The sequence below is a fragment of the Bubalus kerabau genome, chromosome 2, assembly GCF_029407905.1.
Source record: "Bubalus kerabau isolate K-KA32 ecotype Philippines breed swamp buffalo chromosome 2, PCC_UOA_SB_1v2, whole genome shotgun sequence".
Taxonomy (NCBI): Eukaryota; Metazoa; Chordata; class Mammalia; order Artiodactyla; family Bovidae; genus Bubalus; species Bubalus kerabau.
The window spans coordinates 92,254,639-92,275,268 of NC_073625.1; the positions used below are offsets into that span (position 1 = coordinate 92,254,639).

Below are 20,630 nucleotides of genomic sequence, written 5' to 3' on the forward strand. Positions count from 1 at the left end.
CGTGTAAGACTCTTTGCGACCCCATAGACTGCAGAGTGCCACGCTTCCCTCTTCTTCACCATCTCCCAGAGCTTACTCAAACTCATGTCCATTGAGTTGGTGATGCCATCCAACCATCTCTTCCTCTGTCATTCCCTTCTCCTCCTGTCTTCAATCTTTCCCAGCATTAGGGTCTTTTCTAATGAGTCAGTTCTTTACATCAGGGGACCAAAGTACTGAAGCTTCAGCTTCAGCACCAATCCTTCCAATGCATATTCAGGATTGATTTCCTTTAGAATTAACCAGTGATCTCCTTGCAGTCCAAGGGACTCTCAAGAGTCTTCTCCAATACCACAGTTCACAAGCATCGATTCTTCAGCACTCAGCCTTCAGCACTCAAATCCATACATGACTACTGGAAAAACCATAGTTTTGACTATGTGGACCTTTGTAGACAAAGCAATGTCTGTTTTTTAATATGCTGTCTAGGTTTGTCATAGCTTTTCTTCCAAGGAGCAAGCGTCTTTCTATTTCATGGCTGCAATCACCATCTGCAGTGATTTGGGAGGCCAATAAAATAGTCTCTCACTGTTTCCATTGTTTCCCCAACTATTTCCCATGAAGTGATGGGACCAGATGCCATGATCTTAGTTTTTTAAATGCTGAATTTTAAACCAGCTTTTTCACTATCCTCTTTCACCTTCATCAAGAGGCTCTTTAATTCCTCTTCACTTTCTGCCATGAGGGTGGTACCATCTGCATATCTGAAGTTATTGATATTTCTCACAGCAATCTTGATTCCAATTTTGATTTTGGCAGCATGAATCCAGAAGATTCTTGCTTCATCCAGCCAGTATTTCGCTGGAGAGCCTGGAGGGCTGCAGTCCATGGGGTCGCAAAGAGTCAGACACAACTGAGCAACCAAGCACAGAACTCTGCATATAAGTTAAATGAGCAGGGTGAGAATATACAGCCTTGACATACTCCTTTCCCTATTTGGAACTAGTCTGCTGTTCCATGTCCGGTTCTAACTGTTGCTTCTTGACCTACATACAGATTTCTCAGAAAGCAGGTCAGGTGGTCTGGTATTTCCATCTCCTTAAGAATTTTCCATAGTTTGTTGTGATCCACATAGTCAAAGGCTTTAGCATTGTCAATAAAGCAGAAGTAGATGTTTCTCTGGAATTCTTTTGCTTTTTCTATGATCCAACAGATGTTGGCAATTTGATCTCTGGCTCCTCTGCCTTTTCTAAATCCAGCTTGAACATCTAGAAGTTCTCAGTTCACACACTACTGAAGCCTAGCTTGGAGGATTTTGAGCATTGCTTTGCTAGTATGTAAAATTAAAGCATTTGTACAGTAATTTGAACAATCTTTGGCATTGCCCTTCTCTGGGATTGGAATGAAAACTGACCTTTTCTAGTCCTGTGGCCACTGCTAAGTTTTCCAAATTTACAATAACTGAAACTGTTTATAATAATTTAAATTAATAAAATAAGATTCACTCTTTTTTCTATCAATTATACTCCAAAGAAATATTTACTTTACCATCAAATAAGTGTTAGAACCCAAAGAATATCAGTGTTGCACATGATTCTTTTCATACATAATCTTCATTAAAGTAGTCAGATTAGAGACATGATTTTAGGGCATTCCTCTATAGTTTCAAAATTTCCTATTTAAAGATATGTTTCAAAACAGATATAATAACATATTCAAAATGTCCTATATAAACTAATATCAATTCCATTTTCATTTGCACTAAAGAGGCAATCTGAAAATTGACCTTGCCCAAAAGCAAAACTAAAGAAAAATATATATATACTTACTGTAACACAACCTTTAGAAGCTCCTTTTATTTTACCAATATAAACAGAAGTAAATATAAAATCCAGTTGTAGATCCATCTCATTCTTAGGTATAAGACAGGAAATGTTTTCCATGACAGGATTATATGAACATAATTCAGATGAAGTCTAACAACGAAAAAATTATAAAATGCATGTAATGCTAAGTATTATATAAATGTTGACAATGATTTTTTAAGTCATATACTTCTTTAAATTATCATTAATGAGTTTGTGAAGGATTTTACACTGTTCTTACTGTCAAGAAATAGTTATCTAGATTTTTCCCTTAAAAAGTATGATTTACTTTGATAAAATTACTCTAGTTGAATTCTAAATTAATTCCATAGGGCCCACAATACAGAAATACATCCTTCTCTGTATCAAATTCATGATTTCAAATTCAGTATTCCCTAATGGGCTTTATTTATTTTTAACTCAACAAAAATAAATTAAGATTTATATAACGTTTAGTTTAACATGCGTTTTTAAATATCTCTTCTAGTCACCAGAACAACCCCATAGGGCAAGTTATTTTTTTCTTTATGCATTTCATAAGTAGAGCTAATAGATGTTTGGACTGGTTAAGTGACTTGCTTAAAATAACACTGCTAGTAAGAAGCAAAACTAAGACAAATCAGCTTTCTATCTGCGGGTCAAGGGATATTTCAAGCATATAAAATTGTTTCTATAAACCAAGATGATGCTCTTAGCTATTGCATTCTTAGTGTACAAGAAGGGATATAACTGCCTAAGAAGCGCTGATATATCAAATCTGTATGATTTACTATGTACACAATGTCTCAAAAATCTCAAAAATCATTCCACTTCTCCTCAAAAAATTCACAACTCTGCTTTTAAGTTATAATAGACGACCAGGCAGTATCAACAGCAGCAATTTTCCATGATCTCTTCTGAGTTCTACAATGCTTTCAGATGACTTTTTCAACTCCATATTTGCGTAGCTGTTGCACATTATGCCTCTTTAACCTTAATATTACTAATGACCAAATAAACCACTAGTAGAGCAATTATTGGAGAAGGCAATGGCACCCCACTCCAGTACTCTTGCCTGGAAAATCCCATGGACGGAGGAGCCTGGTAGGCTGCAGTCCGTGGGGCTGCAAAGAGTCGGATACGACTGAGCGACTTCACTTTCTCTTTTCACTTTCATGCATTGGAGAAGGAAATGGCAACCCACTCCAGTGTTCTTGCCTGGAGAATCCCAGGGACGGGGGAGCCTGGTAGGCTGCCGTCTATGGGGTCGCACAGAGTCAGACACGACTGAAGCGACTTAGCAGCAGAGCAATTATGCATGGGTATTCACTCTCCTACCTCTAGAAAATGCTGATTAATCTTCACCTCAAACATGCACTCTACTCATTATTTTTAATCCAGCTCACAATGCCATTTATCTGCTTAACAGAATTTTTTTTTATCATTCTCATCTTTTATTGTTTACTGTACTCTTCTTATCCCTTAAACAAAAAAGGGGGAATCTAATCAACTACAGATGGTTCTAATTAGTCAAATAACTGTGTGTTTTAAGTGATAAATTGAGAAGAGGAGTTATAAAAAATTCCTTATTGGGTCTCACGATTGGTAAAGACTAACTGCCTTATAAAAATGATCAATCCATATTTCTAACAACTTCATTTAAAACTGGAAACAAGGAAGGGTGCAGAGGTATATTCTGCCTAACAGATCTTGGTAGATCTCTGTTATTTGCTGCTTGGCTGTGATCATATGTTGTCAGCTCTACAAGGGATATAATTTTCCTTTAACATGATCATTTCATACTGCACTGTTAATTTACATGCTGCCAAGGAAATTGCAATTCATTTAGAATTTTGAACGCATTATCAACACTTTTAATTACAAATACAGCTACACTATCAGGTAGGCTGCTGGCCCAAATGGGCAACAATTGCTACATTTTAACAAAAATTCAGAACACAACTACTGAGGTGATTTCTGTATGAAGTAACAAATGCAACAGAAACACCCATGAAATAATAATCAACCTATCAGACTGTTTTCATTGAACTGACTAAATTCTTCATCACACTCTACAGAATAACAGCCTTTGCATTATTCAAAAACAATTAACATAAGTTAACCATAATTCTGCACTGGTAGTGACTGACAATCATTTCTTTAAAACAGGAAAATCAGAAGCTGATAATATGAATGAATACTGACAATAAATAACTTGAACCTTACTTTAGAGCTATACTCTTCTAAGACGTATGTCAAAAACACCACTGGCTGACATTAAACCAACACACACTTCCACTTCTGTAAGAAGGAAGAGACAAAGGACTTATCAAACTGATAGGTTTGTGACACTTTTCTAAATGCTTTCATATGTTGTTTCATTTAATACTCAAAATAATGTTGTGAAATAGGTGTTATCACTCTCATTTAGTATATAAGGAAACAGGCTTAAAGAAGTTAAGGGACTTGTCCAAATGGCAGATCCAAGATCTGACCACAGCTCTGTATAGCTCAAGAAGTCAGGTTCTTTCCTCTATATCACGCTTTTTTAATAGCATGTGAGGAAAATGAATAATTCCAAGTAGCCCTTGTACTACAAAACTACACAAATACCAGAAACCATTTCATTCTAGAAAATATTTTGATAAAGTACTTAAATGTCCAATGAGAAACCAAAAAGAGAATATTTGAGTCAGAATATTTAGACTGAAAAAATAAAAATGACCAAAAGAAAAATGATATTAAGCCTTTCACTTCAAAATAAAGACAATTATATGCTTCCCTCAAACTAATACAAAAGTTGTCTTAGAATTCAAACTAAGAAATGTGATTTTTACATAATATTCTGCTTGATGAACACAAAAAAAATAGTCATTAGCCAATACTGTATATTTCACTGTTAATCTGTGAGAAGACAGAAATAAATTACCTGTACAGACTCACAAGTAATCAACGGTAGTTCGGACACTACTGGTTCAGAAGTACTCTCACTTTCATGAGAAATGGCATCATTCTGCTTAGGCTGTAATTTAAGAATTTCTGAACTTTTACGTTCAGTGGGTCCTTCTTCATCACTAGAAACAACAACTAAAATGGAAAAATGTATTTTTTTTAATGTGTCACAATAATCACATATAAAAAGAGAATTTTCTAACTCACGCAATGTATCTTTAATAATTCCACTGAACTGAATAATCTAACTTTATTCAGTTTAGAAAGTAGCCCATCATTCATTATCTGATTTATGCTGCTACTGCTGCTTCTAAGTCACTTCAGTCATGTTCGACTCTGTGTGACCCCATAGACGGCAGCCCACCAGGCTCCCCCGTCCCTGGGATTCTCCAGGCAAGAACACTGGAGTGGGGTGCCATTTCCTTCTCCAATGCTACTTGCATACAATGTTTTCACATCAGTGCTATTATTTGGCAGTTATCTGCAACCTTACTCTCTGGAGGAAGAAGGTATTTTAAAATAGATAAACCCATTAGGAGAACTTAGGAACAGATTCTAGTTCTAATAATATATTATTGCCATCATTCTCGGAGAAGGCAATGGCACTCCACTCCAGTACTCTTGCCTGAAAAATCCCATGGACGGAGGAGCCTGGTAGGCTGCAGTCCATGGGGTCGCTAAGAGTCAGACATGACTGAACGACTTCACTTTCACTTTTCACTGTCATGCATTGGAGAAGGAAATGGCAACCCACTCTAGTATTCTTGCCTGGAGAATCCCAGGGATGGGGGCGCCTGGTAGGCTGCCGTCTATGGGATCGCACAGAGTCGGACACGACTGAAGCGACTTAGCAGCAGCAGCAGCCATCATTCTAAATTGTACTTTAAGTCCTGTTACATTAGTTTCTTCTAGGAGGAAGAAATGAATGGCAAGGGAAAAATGTGGGAGACTAGTCACTAGATATGCTTTAGAACCTTTTTTGTACCATGTGACTGTATCAAATACTTGAAAATTAATGACAATAAATAAATAGCACTTAAACTCTCTGTACTTCAGTTCAATCGATCAAAATGACAATAATGGTCCTTACAGATTTGTGCCCCCCCCAAAAAAAAAAACTGATGAGATACTGATGAGTACACTAATAAAAAAAATTACTTCTGCTTCCAAGTACTCCATTCCTTACCTAAATCAATACTACAAAATTAATGACATCCCAAAACCCCAAGTCTTTTTTTTCCTGAAGGTAATATATTCCTGAATATATTTCCTGAAGGTAATATACACGGATGTAATAAATAACACAGTGCCTCAGCAAAATTTCTTTGACAGAAGAAATAAAACAATTAAGCAGAGTAGAGAAAATTAATAGCTTTTATTATCCTCATGTTACTTACTTGGTTCAGTAGAGATAAATGATAGGTTCCCTTCACTGTGTTCACTTAAAACAGGTTTTTCTACTGTGTTCAATTCATTCTCATCCTTCACAACTAGAGTAGAATTCCCCACAGTATCAGAGGAAATAGAGCTCTCAAAAGTTTCCATGGTTGAACATTCAGAGGTCATTTGAGGAGAAGCACTCAAAGCCAACTCCTGATCACAATCTGAGGATAGTTGAGCAAAATCACTTTCTATGGATTCATATGTAACTTCTTCAAACAGTTTTGGATCCTCATGATAGTTTTCACTTGACTTTTCCAACTCAGTGAATACTGCTGGGTCATTTTCTTGCTCTTTCTGAACATAAATAAATGCATATGAAAATCAGCATTTTTCAAATTTAGCTAATATTAAGAATCTTTTTTAAGTTTAAATTCCTATAAAGGTAAAAATACTGTATCATTTCTATAATTATAGGAATAGAAAAGTACACAATTACACTATATTTCTCTTGCAAAAGTCTCTCAAGTATTAATATAAAGATATAAAGCTTGGTCTATCCAATCAGATGCCTAAATATTTTTTAAAAGGATGGGAAGGGGAAACACCCATATTTACAAGTGGTTCAGAAGGCTCCCACAATCTAAGACAACTTTAAGAGAAAAATTTTTTACAGCTTTACTTTGCAAAAGAGGCCATTTGACATTATGTGACTTTAGTTACAAGAGCAAAAAAAATAAAAACTTAGGAATAACAATATGAAAAATTAAGAAAATCAATCACTGCCTTCATATCTCTCAGTTCAGTCGCTCAGTTAGGTCCAACTCTTTGCGACCCTATGGACTGCAACACATCAGGCCTCCCTGTCCATCACCAACTCCCAGAGTTCACTCAAACACATGTCCAGTGAGTCGGTGATGCCATCCAGCCATCTCATCCTCTGTCGTCCCCTTCTCCTCCTGCCCCCAATTCCTCCCAGCATCAGGGTCTTTTCCAATGAGTCAACTCTTCGCATGAGGTGGCCAAAGTATTGGAGTTTTAGCTTCAGGATCAGTCCTTCCAACGAACACCCAGGACTGATTTCCTTTAGGATGACTGGTTGGATCTTTTTGCAGTCCAAGGGATTCTCAAGAGTCTTCTCCAACACCACAGTTCAAAAGCATCAATTCTTCGGCGCTCAGCTTTCTTCACAGTCCAACTCTCACATCCACACATGACCACTGGAAAAACCATAGCCTTGACTAGATGGATCTTTGTTGGCAAAGTAATGTCTCTGCTTTTTAATATGCTGTCTAGGTTGGTCATAACTTTGTTCCAAGGCGTAAGCGTCTTTTAATTTCATGGCTGCAGTCACCATCTGCGGTGATTTTGGAGCCCAAAAAAATAAAGTCCGACACTGTTTCCACTGTTTCCCCACCTATTTCCCATGAAGTGATGGGACCGGATGCCATGATCTTCACTTTCTGAATGTTGAGCTTTAAGACAACTTTTTCACTCTCCTCTTTCACTTTCATCAAGAGGCTTTTGAGTTCCTCTTCACTTTCTGCCATAAGGGTGGTGTCATCTGCATATCTGAGGTTATTGATATTTCTCCCACCAATCTTGATTCCAGCTTGTGCTTCTTCCAGTCCAGCGTTTCTCATGATGTACTCTGCATATAAGTTAAATAAGCAGGGTGACAATATACAGCCTTGACGTACTCATTTTCCTATTTGGAACCAGTCTGTTGTTCCAAGTCCAGTTCTAACTATTGCTTCCTGACCTGCATATAGGTTTCTCAAGAGGCAGGTCAGGTGGTCTGGTATTCCCATCTCTTTCAGAATTGTCCACAGTTTATTGTGATCCACACAGTCAAAGGCTTTGGCATAGTCAATAAAGCAGAAATAGATGTTTTTCTGGAACTCTCTTGCTTTTTCCATGATCCAGCAGATGTTGGTGATTTGATCTCTGGCTTCTCTCCCTTTTCTAAAACCAGCTTGAACATCTGGAAGTTCACGGTTCACATATTGCTGAAGCTTCACATCTCTTTTACCATATAAATCTAAATCATGTTTATAATTATAACTCAAAGGCACTGCAAAGTCCTGAAATGCCTTGTGAATCAAAGGACTCAAAAAGCCATCTCCAAAAAACAAAAAGCTATCTCCTTACACTTTTATTGTTAACTATACACTAAGTTTTTGAAACTAAGTAATGTATGCATTAAGTATTATAATTCCTCCAACAGATTTCCTAAACTCTGGAAAAAGAGAAGTCTATATAAACTGGAAGTAAACTACTACTGATAAAATAGTCTGGTAATAATTTCACAGACCAAGTGAAAAGCAATTGGCTAGATAGTATGACTATTATGTGGTTAAAATAAGACAGAGAGAAGAAATACATCTGTAGGACATATAACAAACCACTAAGTATAAAGGCTGGTATCAGAGGAGAAATAGTTTAAACTTTTTTACTTGTTCATAATATAGTTAGCCCTCTATATGTGCAGGTTCCACCAACTGTGGGTTCCACCAACTGCAAATGGAAAATATTTCCAGAAAAATAATTCTAGGGATTTACAAAAGGCAAAACTTGAATTTGTCATGCACAGGCCACTATTTACATAGCATTTACTTTTCACATCCATTTATGTAACATTTACAATGTATTAGTTGCAAGCAGTCTAGAGATGATTTAAAATGTACAGGAAGATGCAGATTATATGCAAATATTAAACCATTTAATATAAGAGATTTAATTTAAACATCTATGGATTTGGTATATCCAAGGTCCTGGAACTAACACACTGTAGATACTCAGCGATGACTGTATTTGAAATTTGTTCCCATAACTATTACTGCAAGAAAAATATTTTAAGTTGCATTTAAAGTATTAAAAAAAAAAAAGAATCAAAAAATATGCAAAGAAAAAAGTCTGATGATAAAATCAGAAAGCTAGGAGAACATTATTTGGTCACAGTCAATTCATTTTTATCATAGGACAAATTATTTCATATGACATCTAAATACCTCTACTTACTGTCTGTTCTGCTGACTTATACAGAGAAGCAGGATTATGAGTATCAGGTAAATTACTTCTAAGCCTTTTCTTTCTCTTCCTGGAAATCAGAGTGGGTTCCATTCTTGAAACAGAATTTGTATCATCCTTGTTTCCACTCCCCACTTCAAGATGGTCACAATCTCTACTTCCACTACTGAGGTCTAAAAAACAAAAGAGACATTTTTGGCCAAAAAGTACAGAAAGGATCCTCTTCAGAAGAGCTCAAAGAAAATCATCAAAATTGCTATACTACTCTCAGAGCTAGTTTTTTTAAACTCTACTGTTAAATAAGCATACCAACATGGATAAATATAAAGACACATCCCATTTTAAACTGCATTCACAAAGCAAATGTTCATTGTACAAAAAATATGAGATAAAGGAAATATATTAAAAGGTAGTATTAGTAACAAAGCAAAGCAATCAAACCATATTTTGCTTTTGCTACAATTGCATTTGACTATGATAAATAAAAGTCAATAAAATTTTGAAAATTAGTGTCTTAAATGCTTTTTAAATTCACTGTCATTTTAGAAATTACAACTAATTTAGACACTGGTTTTCTTTTTTAAATGTAAGTTTTAATACATATATTTAGTAACTGAAAAGGGACAATAATTTGAAACAGTAGAGTACTGATCACTGCTCTCTTAAAAGAAGCCAAAATATTTCTCCTCAGCAGACAATTGTGGTATGTAATCATTCATAAGGCAATCAATTACTTTCAGTTTATTTCTTTTTTGAAAAAAAATCAATACCTTTAATTTTAAATCTCCAATAAATCTATTACCCTACAGAAAAGGAGGGGCCTCTCTGGTTGGCTTAGATGGTAAAGAATCTGCCTGCAATGCAGGAGACCTAGGTGCAAGCCCTGGGATGGGAAGATCCTTTGGAGAAGGAAATGGCTACCTACTCCAGCCTTCTTGCCTGGAAAATTCCAAGGACAGAGGAGCCTGGCAGAGTCCATGGGGTTGCAAAGAGTCAGACATGACTGAGCGACTAACATGTTACCACAGAAAAGGAAGTGTTACCTTTTTAAAGTCAACAAAGTATTATTATGAAATGCATTTCAAGTATTATCAAACATGCATGGTATTTCAGTTATCAAATATATGTACTATACAAAAATGCATTCCAAAAGGTTCTACCTAAGGTTATCCTAACTAACTGAAGATTATCCTGAATTTTTTTGCTTTCTGAATTATATCATATAAGTACCAACTCAGATATTATACCATTTTATATAAGAGATTTAAGCATTTATGGATTTGGTATGTCCAGGGTGCTGGAATTCACACAAAGCAAGTCCCAAAGCAGCTTCCTTGAATTCATAAACTTAAACCCATGTAACACTGACTGTTCTGACCACTTCATTTACTCAACACTACACACCTTCTATTCAAATTATTCTTGCTCTTACTCCAGCTTTATAAACATCTAATCACTAACATTCATAATACTTCTTTTTCATTGCTTAAAATTAAGGCAGGCATGGGGACAGGACTGAGGCCAAAAACTCAAACCATGAACAGTCTTCCAAATTCCAAAGACAACTCTTAACTCTCTCCCCCAGAAAAATAAACTACCCCCAAATGATCAACACAGTATTTTGAAAAGCACAATAAATTTTACTCGCAATTCTATAAACTGTAATGGTTTCTTTTGTAAACTGTAAGCAGTGAAGGACAGGGAAACCCAGCGTGCTGCAGTCCATGGGGTCACAGAGAGTAGGCCATGACTGAGCAACTGAACAACAAAAACTAAAAAGGTAGTCAAATATAATTTCTACATATAATACAGGATCAAGCTATAATTTTGAAACATAAATACTACAGCAAAAGAAACTGATTCAGGATTAGCTCAAGATAGCAGAGTAGTTGGACAAGAGCTCATCACCTCCTTTTGAAAACATCAAAATCACCACTGAACAACCACCAACAAAAAAATGCTCAAATCCACCAAAAAAAGATACCCAACATCCAAAGACAAAAAGGAGTTCTCAGTGAGATGGTAGGAGGGGCACAATCACAATAAACTCAAGTTTCATACCCACAAGGTGGATGACTCAAAAGGAGGAAAACAATTTAACCACTCAAGTGAAAATTCGGAGTCCCACACCAGGCTTCCAAACCTGGGGGTCCAGTAACGGAAGGAAGAGTACCCAGAGAATTTAACTATGAAGCCCAGTAGGGTTTGATCACAGGTTTTTCACAGGACTAAGTGAAACGGAGACTCCATTCTTAAAGCGCGCATACAAAGTCTGTGCAAACCAGAACTCACGGTCAAAAGGCAGTAACTTCATAAAGAGACTGGGCAGACTTAACTGCTAGTATTGAAGGGCCTACTGGGGAGGCTTGGACTCACTGAAAGGGAAAGAACGCTGACAACAGCAGTTCTAAATGACACACTAGACCAGGTGGACTTAATTGCTATCTACAGACCATTTCATCCAAAAGCAGAAGAATACACATTCTTCTCATGTGAAAATGGAATATTCTTTGCATTGAACACATGCTGGGCCACAAAGAGAGCACCAGTAAATTTTAAAACACTAAAATCATATCAAGCATCTTTTCCAACCAAAACACTATGAGACCAGAAATAAACTATGAGAAAAAAAAAACTAAAAAAAACAAGCATGTAGACTAAATATGCTATTAAACAATCAATATAACACTGAAGAAATTAAGTTCAGTTCAGTCACTCAGTCATGTCCCACTCTTTGCAACCCCATGGACTGCAGCATACCAACTGCCCTGTCCATCACCAACTCCTGAACCTTGCTCAAACTCGCATAAATCAAATCAGTGATGCCCTTCCAGTCATCTCATCCTCTGTTGTCCCCTTCTCCTCCTGCCTTCAATCTTTCCCAGCATCAGGGCCTTTACCATTGAGTCAGCTCTTCGCATCGGATGGCCAAAGTATTGAAGCTTCAGCTTCAGCATCAGTCTTTCCAATGAATATTCAAGATTGATTTCCTTTAGGATTGACTGGTTGGATCTCCTTGCAGTCCAAGGGACTCTCAAGAGTCTTCTCTAACACTACAGTTCAAAAGCATCAATTCTTCGGTGTTCAGCTATCTTTATGGTCCAACTGTCACATCCATTCATGACTACTGGAAAAACCATAGCTTTGACTAGATGGACCTTTGTCAGAAAAGTAATGTCTCTGCTTTTTAATATGTTGTCTGGTAGGTCATAGCTTTTCTTAAATGGAGCAAGCATCTTTGAATTTCATGGCTGCAGTCACCATTTGGTGCAGTGATTTTGGAGCCCCAAAAAATAAAGTCTCTCACTGTTTCCATTGTTTCCCCATCTATTTGTCATGAAGTAATGGGACCAGACACCATTATCTTAGATTTTGAGTACTGAGTTTTAAGCCAGCTTTTCCACTCTCCTCTTTCACTTTCATCAAGAAGCTCCTCAGTTCCTCTTCGTTTTCTGCCATAAGGGTGGTGGCATCTGCATATCTGTGGTTATTGATATTTCTCCCAGCAATCTTGACTCTGGCTTATGCTTCACCCAGCTGGACATTTCACATGATATACTCTGCATATGGGCTAAATAAGCAGGGTGATCATACACACCCTTGATGTACTCCTTTCCCAATTTGGAACCAATATACTGTTCCATGCCTGGTTTTAACTGTTGCTTCTTGACCTGCAACAGATTTCTCAGGAGGCAGGAAAGGTGGTCTGGTATTCCCATCTCTTGAGGAATTTTCCACACTTTGATGAGATCCACAAAGTCAAAGGTTTTGGCGTAGTCAATAAAGCAGATGTTTCTCTGGAACTTTCTTCTTTTTCTATAATCCCCTGGATGGTGGCAATCTGATCTCTGGTTCCTCTGCCTTTTCTAAATCCAGCTTCAACATCTGGAAGTTCACAGTTCACATACTGCTGAAGATTCACTTGGAGAATTTTGAGCATTACTTTGCTAGCATGTGAGATGAATGAAATTGTGCAGTCATTTGAACATTGTTTGGCATTGGAATGAAAACTGACCTTTTCCAGTCCTGCAGCCACTGCTGAGTTTTCCAAATTTGCTGGCATACTGAGTGCAGCACTTTTACAGAATCATCTTTTAGGACTTGAAATAGCTCAGCTGGAATTCCATCACCTCCACTAGCTTTGTTCATAGTGATGCTTTAAGGCCCACTTGACTTCGCACTTCAGGATGTCTGGCTCTAGGTGAGTGATCACACCACCGTGGTTATCTGGGTCATGAAGATCTTTTTGGTACAGCTCTTCTGTGTATTCTTGCCATTTTTTCTTAATATCTTCTGCTTCTGTTAGGTCCATACCATTTCTGTCCTTTATTGTGCCCATCTTTGCATGAAATGTTCCCTTGGTATCTCTAATTTTCTTGAAGAGATCTCTAGTCTTTCCCATTCTATTGTTTTCCTCTATTTCTTTGCACTGATCACTGAGGAAGGCTTTCTTATCTCTCCTTGCTAGTCTCTGAAACTCTGCATTCAGATGGGTATAGCTTTCCTTTTCTCCTTTGCCTTCAGCTTCTCTTCTTTTCTCAGCTATTTCTAAGGCCTCCTCAGACAACCATTTTGCCTTTTTGTATTTCTTTTGCTTGGGGATGGTCTTGATCATTGCCTCCTGTACAATGTCACAAACCTCTGTCCATAGTTCTTCAGGCACTCTATCAGATCTAATCCCTTGAATCTATTTGTCATTTCCACTGTATAATCGTAAGGGATTTGACTTAGGTCATACCTGAATGGTCCAGTGGTTTCCCTACTTTCTTCATTTATGTCTGAATTTTGCAATAAGGAGTTAATGATATGAGCCACAGTCAGTCCCAGTCTTGTTTTTGACTGTATAGAGCTTCTGCATCTTCGGCTGCAAAGAATAAAATCAATCTGATTTCAGTACTGACCATTTGGTGATATCCATGTGTAGAGTCATCTCTTGTGTTGTTGGAAAAGGGTGTTTGCTATGACCAGTGCGTTCTCTTGGCAAAACTCTGTTAGCCTTTTCCCTGCTTCATTTTATACTCCAAGGCCAAATTTGCCTATTATTCCAGGTATCTCTTGACTTCCTACTTTTGCATCCCAGTCCCTATAATGAAAAGGAAATCTTTTTTTGGTGTTAGTTCTAGAAGTTCTTGTAGGTCATCACAGAACCATTCAACTTCAGCTTCTTCATCACTAGCAGCTGAGGCATAGACTTGGATTGTGTGTTAGTTGCTCAGTCATGTTTGACTCTGCAACTCCATGGATTAGGGCTCACCAGGTCCCTCCATCCATGGGATTTTCCAGGCAAGAATACTAGAGTGGTTTGCCATTCCCTTCTCCACAGGATCTTCCCAACCCATGAATCTAACCTGGGTCTCCCAATTTGTAGGCAAACTTTTTACCATCTGAGCCACTAGAGAAGACTCAAAGTGGAGCACAGACTTGTATTACTGTGATATTGAATGGTTTGCCTTGGAAACGAACAGAGATCATTCTGCATTTTTGAGACTGTGCCCAAGTACTGCATTTCAGACTCTTTTGTTGACTATGAGGGCTACTCCATTTCTTCTAAGGGATTCTTGCCCAGGAACAGCATGAAAAGGCAAAAAGATATGATACTGAAAGATGAGCTCCCCAAGTTGGTAGGTGTCCAATATGCTACTGGAGAAGAGTGGACAAATAACTCCAGAAATAATGAAGAGATGGAGCCAAAGCAAAAACAAATCCCAGTTGTGGACATGACTGGTGATGAAGTAAATTCTGATGCTATGAAGAACAATATTGCATAGAACCTGGAATGTTAGGCTCATGAATCAAGGTAAATTGGAAGTGCTCAAATAGGAGATGGCAAGAGTGAACATCGACATTTCAGTAATCAGTGAACTAAAATGATCTGGAATGGGTGAATTTAATTCAGATGATCATTGTATGCATTACTGTGGGCAAAAATCCCTTAAAAAAATCAAAGAGGATATCAAACATATACCTAAAGACAAATAAAATGAAAGCACAATGATCCAAAATCTATTGAGATGCAGCAAAAGCAGTTGTAAGAGAGAAGTTTATAGCAATACAATCTTACCTCTGGAAGCAAAAATCTCAAATAAACAACCTAAGCTTATACCTAAAGTGACTAGAGAAAGAATAACAAGCTAAATCTAAAGTTAGTAGACGAAAAGAAATCATACAGACCAGAGTAGATATAGGTGAAATAGAGCCAAAGAAAACAACTGAAACTAAATGCTAGTTCTTTGAAAAATACACAAAATTAATAAACCTTTAGCCAGAGTTATCAAGATAAAAGACTCAAATCAATGTTAGAAATGAAAAAGAAGTTACAATTAATATCACAGAAATACAAAGGATCATAGCTGTATGCCAATAAAACAAGCTGGAAAAATTCTTGAAAGTGAAAGTGAAGTCGCTCAGTCATGTCTGACTCTTTGCAACTCCATGGACTGTAGCCTACCATGCTCCTCAGTCCATGGAATTCTCCAGGCAAGAGTACTGGAGTGGGTTGCCATTTCCTTCTCCAGATCTTCCCAATCCAGGGATCAACCCTGGGTCTCCCGTATTCCAGGCAGACGCTTTAACCTCTGAGCCACCGGGGAAGGTACAATCTTTCAAGACTGAATCAGGAAGACAAAGAAAATATGAACAGACCAATTACAAGCATCAAAATTCAAACTATGACTTAAAAACTCCCAAAAAATAAAAGCCCAAGACCAGATGGCTTCAGAATTGAGTTCTATCAAACACTGAGAAAAAAGCTAACACCTAGTCTTCTGAAACTGTTTCCAAAAACTGCAGAGAAAGGAAAACTCCCAAACAAATTCTGTCAAGCCACCATCATCCTGCTGTCAAAACCAGAAAAAGACATCACAAAAAAAGAAAATTACAGGCCAATATCACTGATGAACACAGTCACAGAAATCCTGAACAAAATACTAGCAATCTGAATTCAAGGATACATTAAAGGTGCATACACCATTATCACACTGGATTTATCCTAGGGATGCAAGGATTTTTCAAAATCCACAAATCAGTGTGCTACACCACATCAACAAACTGAAGAGTAAAAGCCATATGATCATCCAAAAAGCTTTTCAAAAGAAAAGCTTTTGACAAAATTCAACACCCATTCATAATAAAAACTCGCCAGAAAGTGGGCAACATAATAAAGGCCTACAAACCTACTGTTTGTAGAAACAAACCTACAGTTAACATCATACTCAGTAGTGAAAAGCTAAACGCATTTTCTCTTGAGATCGAAACAAGATTAGGATGTCCACTCTCACCACATTTATTCAACATAGTTTTGGAAGTCCTAGCTATAGAAATCAAAGAAAATGAAATAAAAGGAATTCAAATTGGAAAAGAAATTAAATTGTCACTGTTTGCAGATGCATGATACTATACATAGAAAATTCTAAAGACATTACCAGGAAACTACTGCAGCTCATCAATTAATTTGGTAAAACTGCAGGTTACAAATTAATACACAGAAATCTACTGCATTGCTATACACACACTAAAAATGAAAGATCAGAAAGAGAAATTAAGAAAACAATCCCATTCACCATCATATCAAAAAGAATAAAATACCTAGGAATAAACAAACCAAGACCTGTACTCTATAAACTGTTAAGACACTCATGAAAGAAATAAAAAATGACACAAACAGATGGAAATATATATCATGTACTTGGATTGAAAGAATCAATATTGTCAAAATGACTATACTACCAAAGGCAATCTACAGATTCAATACAATCTGTATCAAATTATCAATGGCATTTTTTATATAACTAGAACAAAAAAATCTTAAAATTTATATTGAGACACAAAAGACCCTGAATAGCCAAAGCAATCTTGGGAAGAAAAATGAAGCTAAAGAAATCATGCTCCCTGACTTCAGACTATACGCTTCAAAGCACAGTTATCCACACAGTAGGGTACAGACACAAAAAGAAAGATAGGTAAATGGAATGGAATAAAAAGCCCAGAAACAAACCCATGCATCTATGGTCAGTTAATCTATGAAAAAGAAGGCAAACTATAAAAAGGAGGAAAAAACAGTCCCTTCAATAAATGGTGCTAGGAAAACTGGACAGCTACATGTTAAAAAAAAAATGAAATTAGAAAATTCTTTAAAACCATATACAAAAATAAGCTTAACATAGATTAAAGACCTAAATGTGAGACCACACACTATAAAACTCTTAGAGGAAAACATTGGCAAAACACTCTTGACAAAAACTGCAGCAATATATTTATGATCTATCTCCAAGAATAATGGAAATAAAAATAAAAATGAACAAATGAGAACTAAACTAAATGTTTTTGTACAGTTAAGGAATCATAAATAAATGAAAAGAGAATACAAAAATTGGGAGAAAACAATGGAAATGATGTGACCGACAAGGCATTTGTCTCCAAATTTTACAAACAGCTCATGTGACTTAATATCACAAAAAACAAACAATCCAATCAAAAATGGGCAGAAGATCAAACAGATACTTCCCCAAAGAAGATATACAGATGGCCAAGAGGCACATGAAAAGATGTTCAACATTACTAATTATTCAGTTCAGTTCAGTCGCTCAGTCATATCTGACTATTTGCAATACCATGAACTGCAGCACACCAGGCCTTCCTGTCCCTCACCAACACTCAGAGCTTACTCAAACTCATGTCCATCGAGTCAGTGATGCCATCAAACCTTCTCATCCTTTGTCATACCCTTTTCCTGCCTTCAATTTTCCCCAGCATCAGGGTCTTTTCCAATGAGCCAGTTCTTCGCATCAGGTAGCCAAAGTATTGGAGTTTCAGCTTCAGCATCAGTCCTTCCAAGGAATATTCAGGACTGATTTCCTTTAGGATGGACTGGTTGGGTCTCCTTGCAGTCCAAGGGACTCTCAAGAGTCTCCTCCAACACAACAGTTCAAAAGCATCAATTCTTCGGCGCTCAGCTTTCTTTATAGTCCAACTCTCACATCCATACATTATTACTGAAAAAACCATAGCTTTTACTAGACAGACATTTGTCAGCAAAGTAACGTCTTTGTTTTTTAATATACTGTCTCAGTTCAGTTCAGTCGCTCAGTAATGTCCGACTCTTTGTTGGCAAAGTAATGTCTCTGCTTTTTAATATGCTATCTAGGTTGCTCATAACTTTCCTTTCAAGCAGCAAGCGTCTTTTAATTTCATGGCTGCAATCACCATCTACAACGGTTTTGGAGCCCAGAAAAATAATGTCAGCTACAGTTTCCACTGTTTCCCCATCTATTTCCCACAAAGTGATGGGACCGGATGCCATGATCTTATTTTTCTGAATGTTGAGCTTTAAGCCAACTTTTTCACTCTCCTCTTTCACTTTCATCAAGAGGCTCTTTAGTTCTTCCCTTTCTGCCATAAGGGTGGTGTCATCTGCGTATCTGAGGTCATTGATATTTCTCCCAGCAATCTTGATTCCAGCTTGTGCTTCATCCAGCCAGGCATTTCACATGATATACTCTGCATATAAGCTGAATAAGCAGGGTCACAATATATAGCCTTGACGTACTCCTTTCCTGATTTGGAACCAGTCTGTTGTTCCATGTCCAGTTCTAACTGTTGCTTCTTGACCTGCATACAGATTTCTCAGGATGCAGGTCAGGTGGTCTGGTATTCCCTTTACGAATTTTCATGTTGATATATGGCAAAACCAATACAATATTGTAAATTAAAAAAAAAAAAGTGTTGCTTAAACCAATAGTTCTGAGAAATAAAACAGTGATTTCTTTAGCTCAAAAAAAAAAAAAAAAAAAGAATTTTCCACAGTTTGTTGTGATCCACACAGTCAAAGGCTTTAAAGCAGAAGCAGGTATTTTTCTGGAACTCTCTTGCTCTTTGCTGATCCAACGGATGTTGGCAATTTGATCTCTGGTTCCTCTGACTTATTGTAAATTCTGGTTGAACATCTGGTAGTTGATGGTTCACATATTGCTAAAGCCTGGCTTGGAGAATTTTGAGCATTACTTTACTAGCATGTGAGATGAGTGCAATTGTGCGGTAGTTTCAGCATTCTTTGGCATTGCCTTTCTTGGACTGGAATGAAAACTGACCTTTTCCAGTCCTGTGGCCACTGCTGAGTTTTTCAAATTTGCTGACATGTTGAGTGCAGCACTTTAACAAGAAGTTTACTAACTGCAAATCAGTCATGGTTTTTTGAGCTAAAGAAATCACTGTTTTATTTCTCATCTTTTTATCATCTTTTAGGATTTGAGAGAAATGCAAATCAAAAGTATAATGATATCTATCACCTCACCCAGTCAAAATGGCTATCATCAAAAAATATATAAACAATAAATGCTAGAGAGGGTGTGAAGAAAAGGGGACCCTCCTACACGTTTGGTGGGAATGTAAATTGGTGCCGTCACTACAGATAAGAGTATGGAGGTTTGCAAAAATAGAGCTACCATATGATCCTGCAATCCTACTCCTGGCCATATATCCAAAAAAACATAATCCGAAAGGATACATACACCTTAATATTCATTGCAGCACTGTTAATAATAACCACGATATGGAAGCAATCTAATAGCCATCAACATAAGAATGGATAAAGATATGGTACATATATACAATGGAATATTACTCAGCCATTAAAAAGAATAACATAATGCCATTCACAGGAACATGGATGGACCTGGTGATTATCATACTGAGTGAAGTAAGTCAGACAGACAGAGATAAATATATGATATTTCTTATATGCAGAGTCTTATAAAAATGATACAAATGAACTTATTTACAAAACAGAAACAGACTCATAGACTTAGAGAACTATGGTTACCAGGGGGGAAGGGTAGGAGGAAAGAGTAATAGAATTTGGAGCTGACATGTACACATTTCTGTATTTAAAGTGGATAACCAAGGACTGCTATATAGCACAGGGAACTATGCTCAATATTCTGTATCAACCTAATTGGGAAAATAACTTGAAAAAGACACATGTATATTTAGATACATGTATATTTGTAACTGAATTGCTTTGTTGTACACCTGAAACTAACACAATATGATTAATCAACTATACTCCAATATAAAATATAAAATTTTTTAAAAACTGATGAAAGAACTAAGGCTTGGAAAACTCCAATATAGCAGTTTTCCTCCAAGAAGTTCACTAACTGCAAATCAGTCAAGATAATCTCATGGGAAACTGGAATAAATGTATTAGATAGCATCAGACATTATTTTAAAAAAACAGGACTCTACCTGACATATATATATATATATATATATTTAACTTGCAAATATCGTTACCATATAAAATTAAACAGCTAACAAATTCCTATAAACAAAAGAATGTTAAATATTTCCAATGTATTATATTCATAAAAGCAAATTTAACAAGGCAAACTTAAGGCACTACAAAATAAAGGTATACCGAGTGTGAGGAACAGCTCAATTGGTAAAGAA

The 20,630-nt window shown here is 36.8% G+C and overlaps 1 protein-coding gene across 15 annotated transcripts in view; it reads right to left on the reverse strand.

The window, feature by feature from the left end:
- SENP7 (SUMO specific peptidase 7) overlaps positions 1-20,630 on the reverse strand; it is a 185,782-nt gene that overhangs the window by 39,416 nt on the left and 125,736 nt on the right. For all 15 annotated transcript variants that reach the window (XM_055567971.1, XM_055567972.1, XM_055567975.1 and 12 more), the window contains 4 exons: positions 9,177-9,358; positions 6,173-6,512; positions 4,753-4,910; positions 1,809-1,955 (listed from right to left, as the gene is read on the reverse strand). In XM_055567971.1, the coding sequence (XP_055423946.1) occupies positions 1,809-1,955; positions 4,753-4,910; positions 6,173-6,512; positions 9,177-9,358 (827 nt within the window). The remainder of the gene's footprint in view (positions 1-1,808; positions 1,956-4,752; positions 4,911-6,172; positions 6,513-9,176; positions 9,359-20,630) is intronic.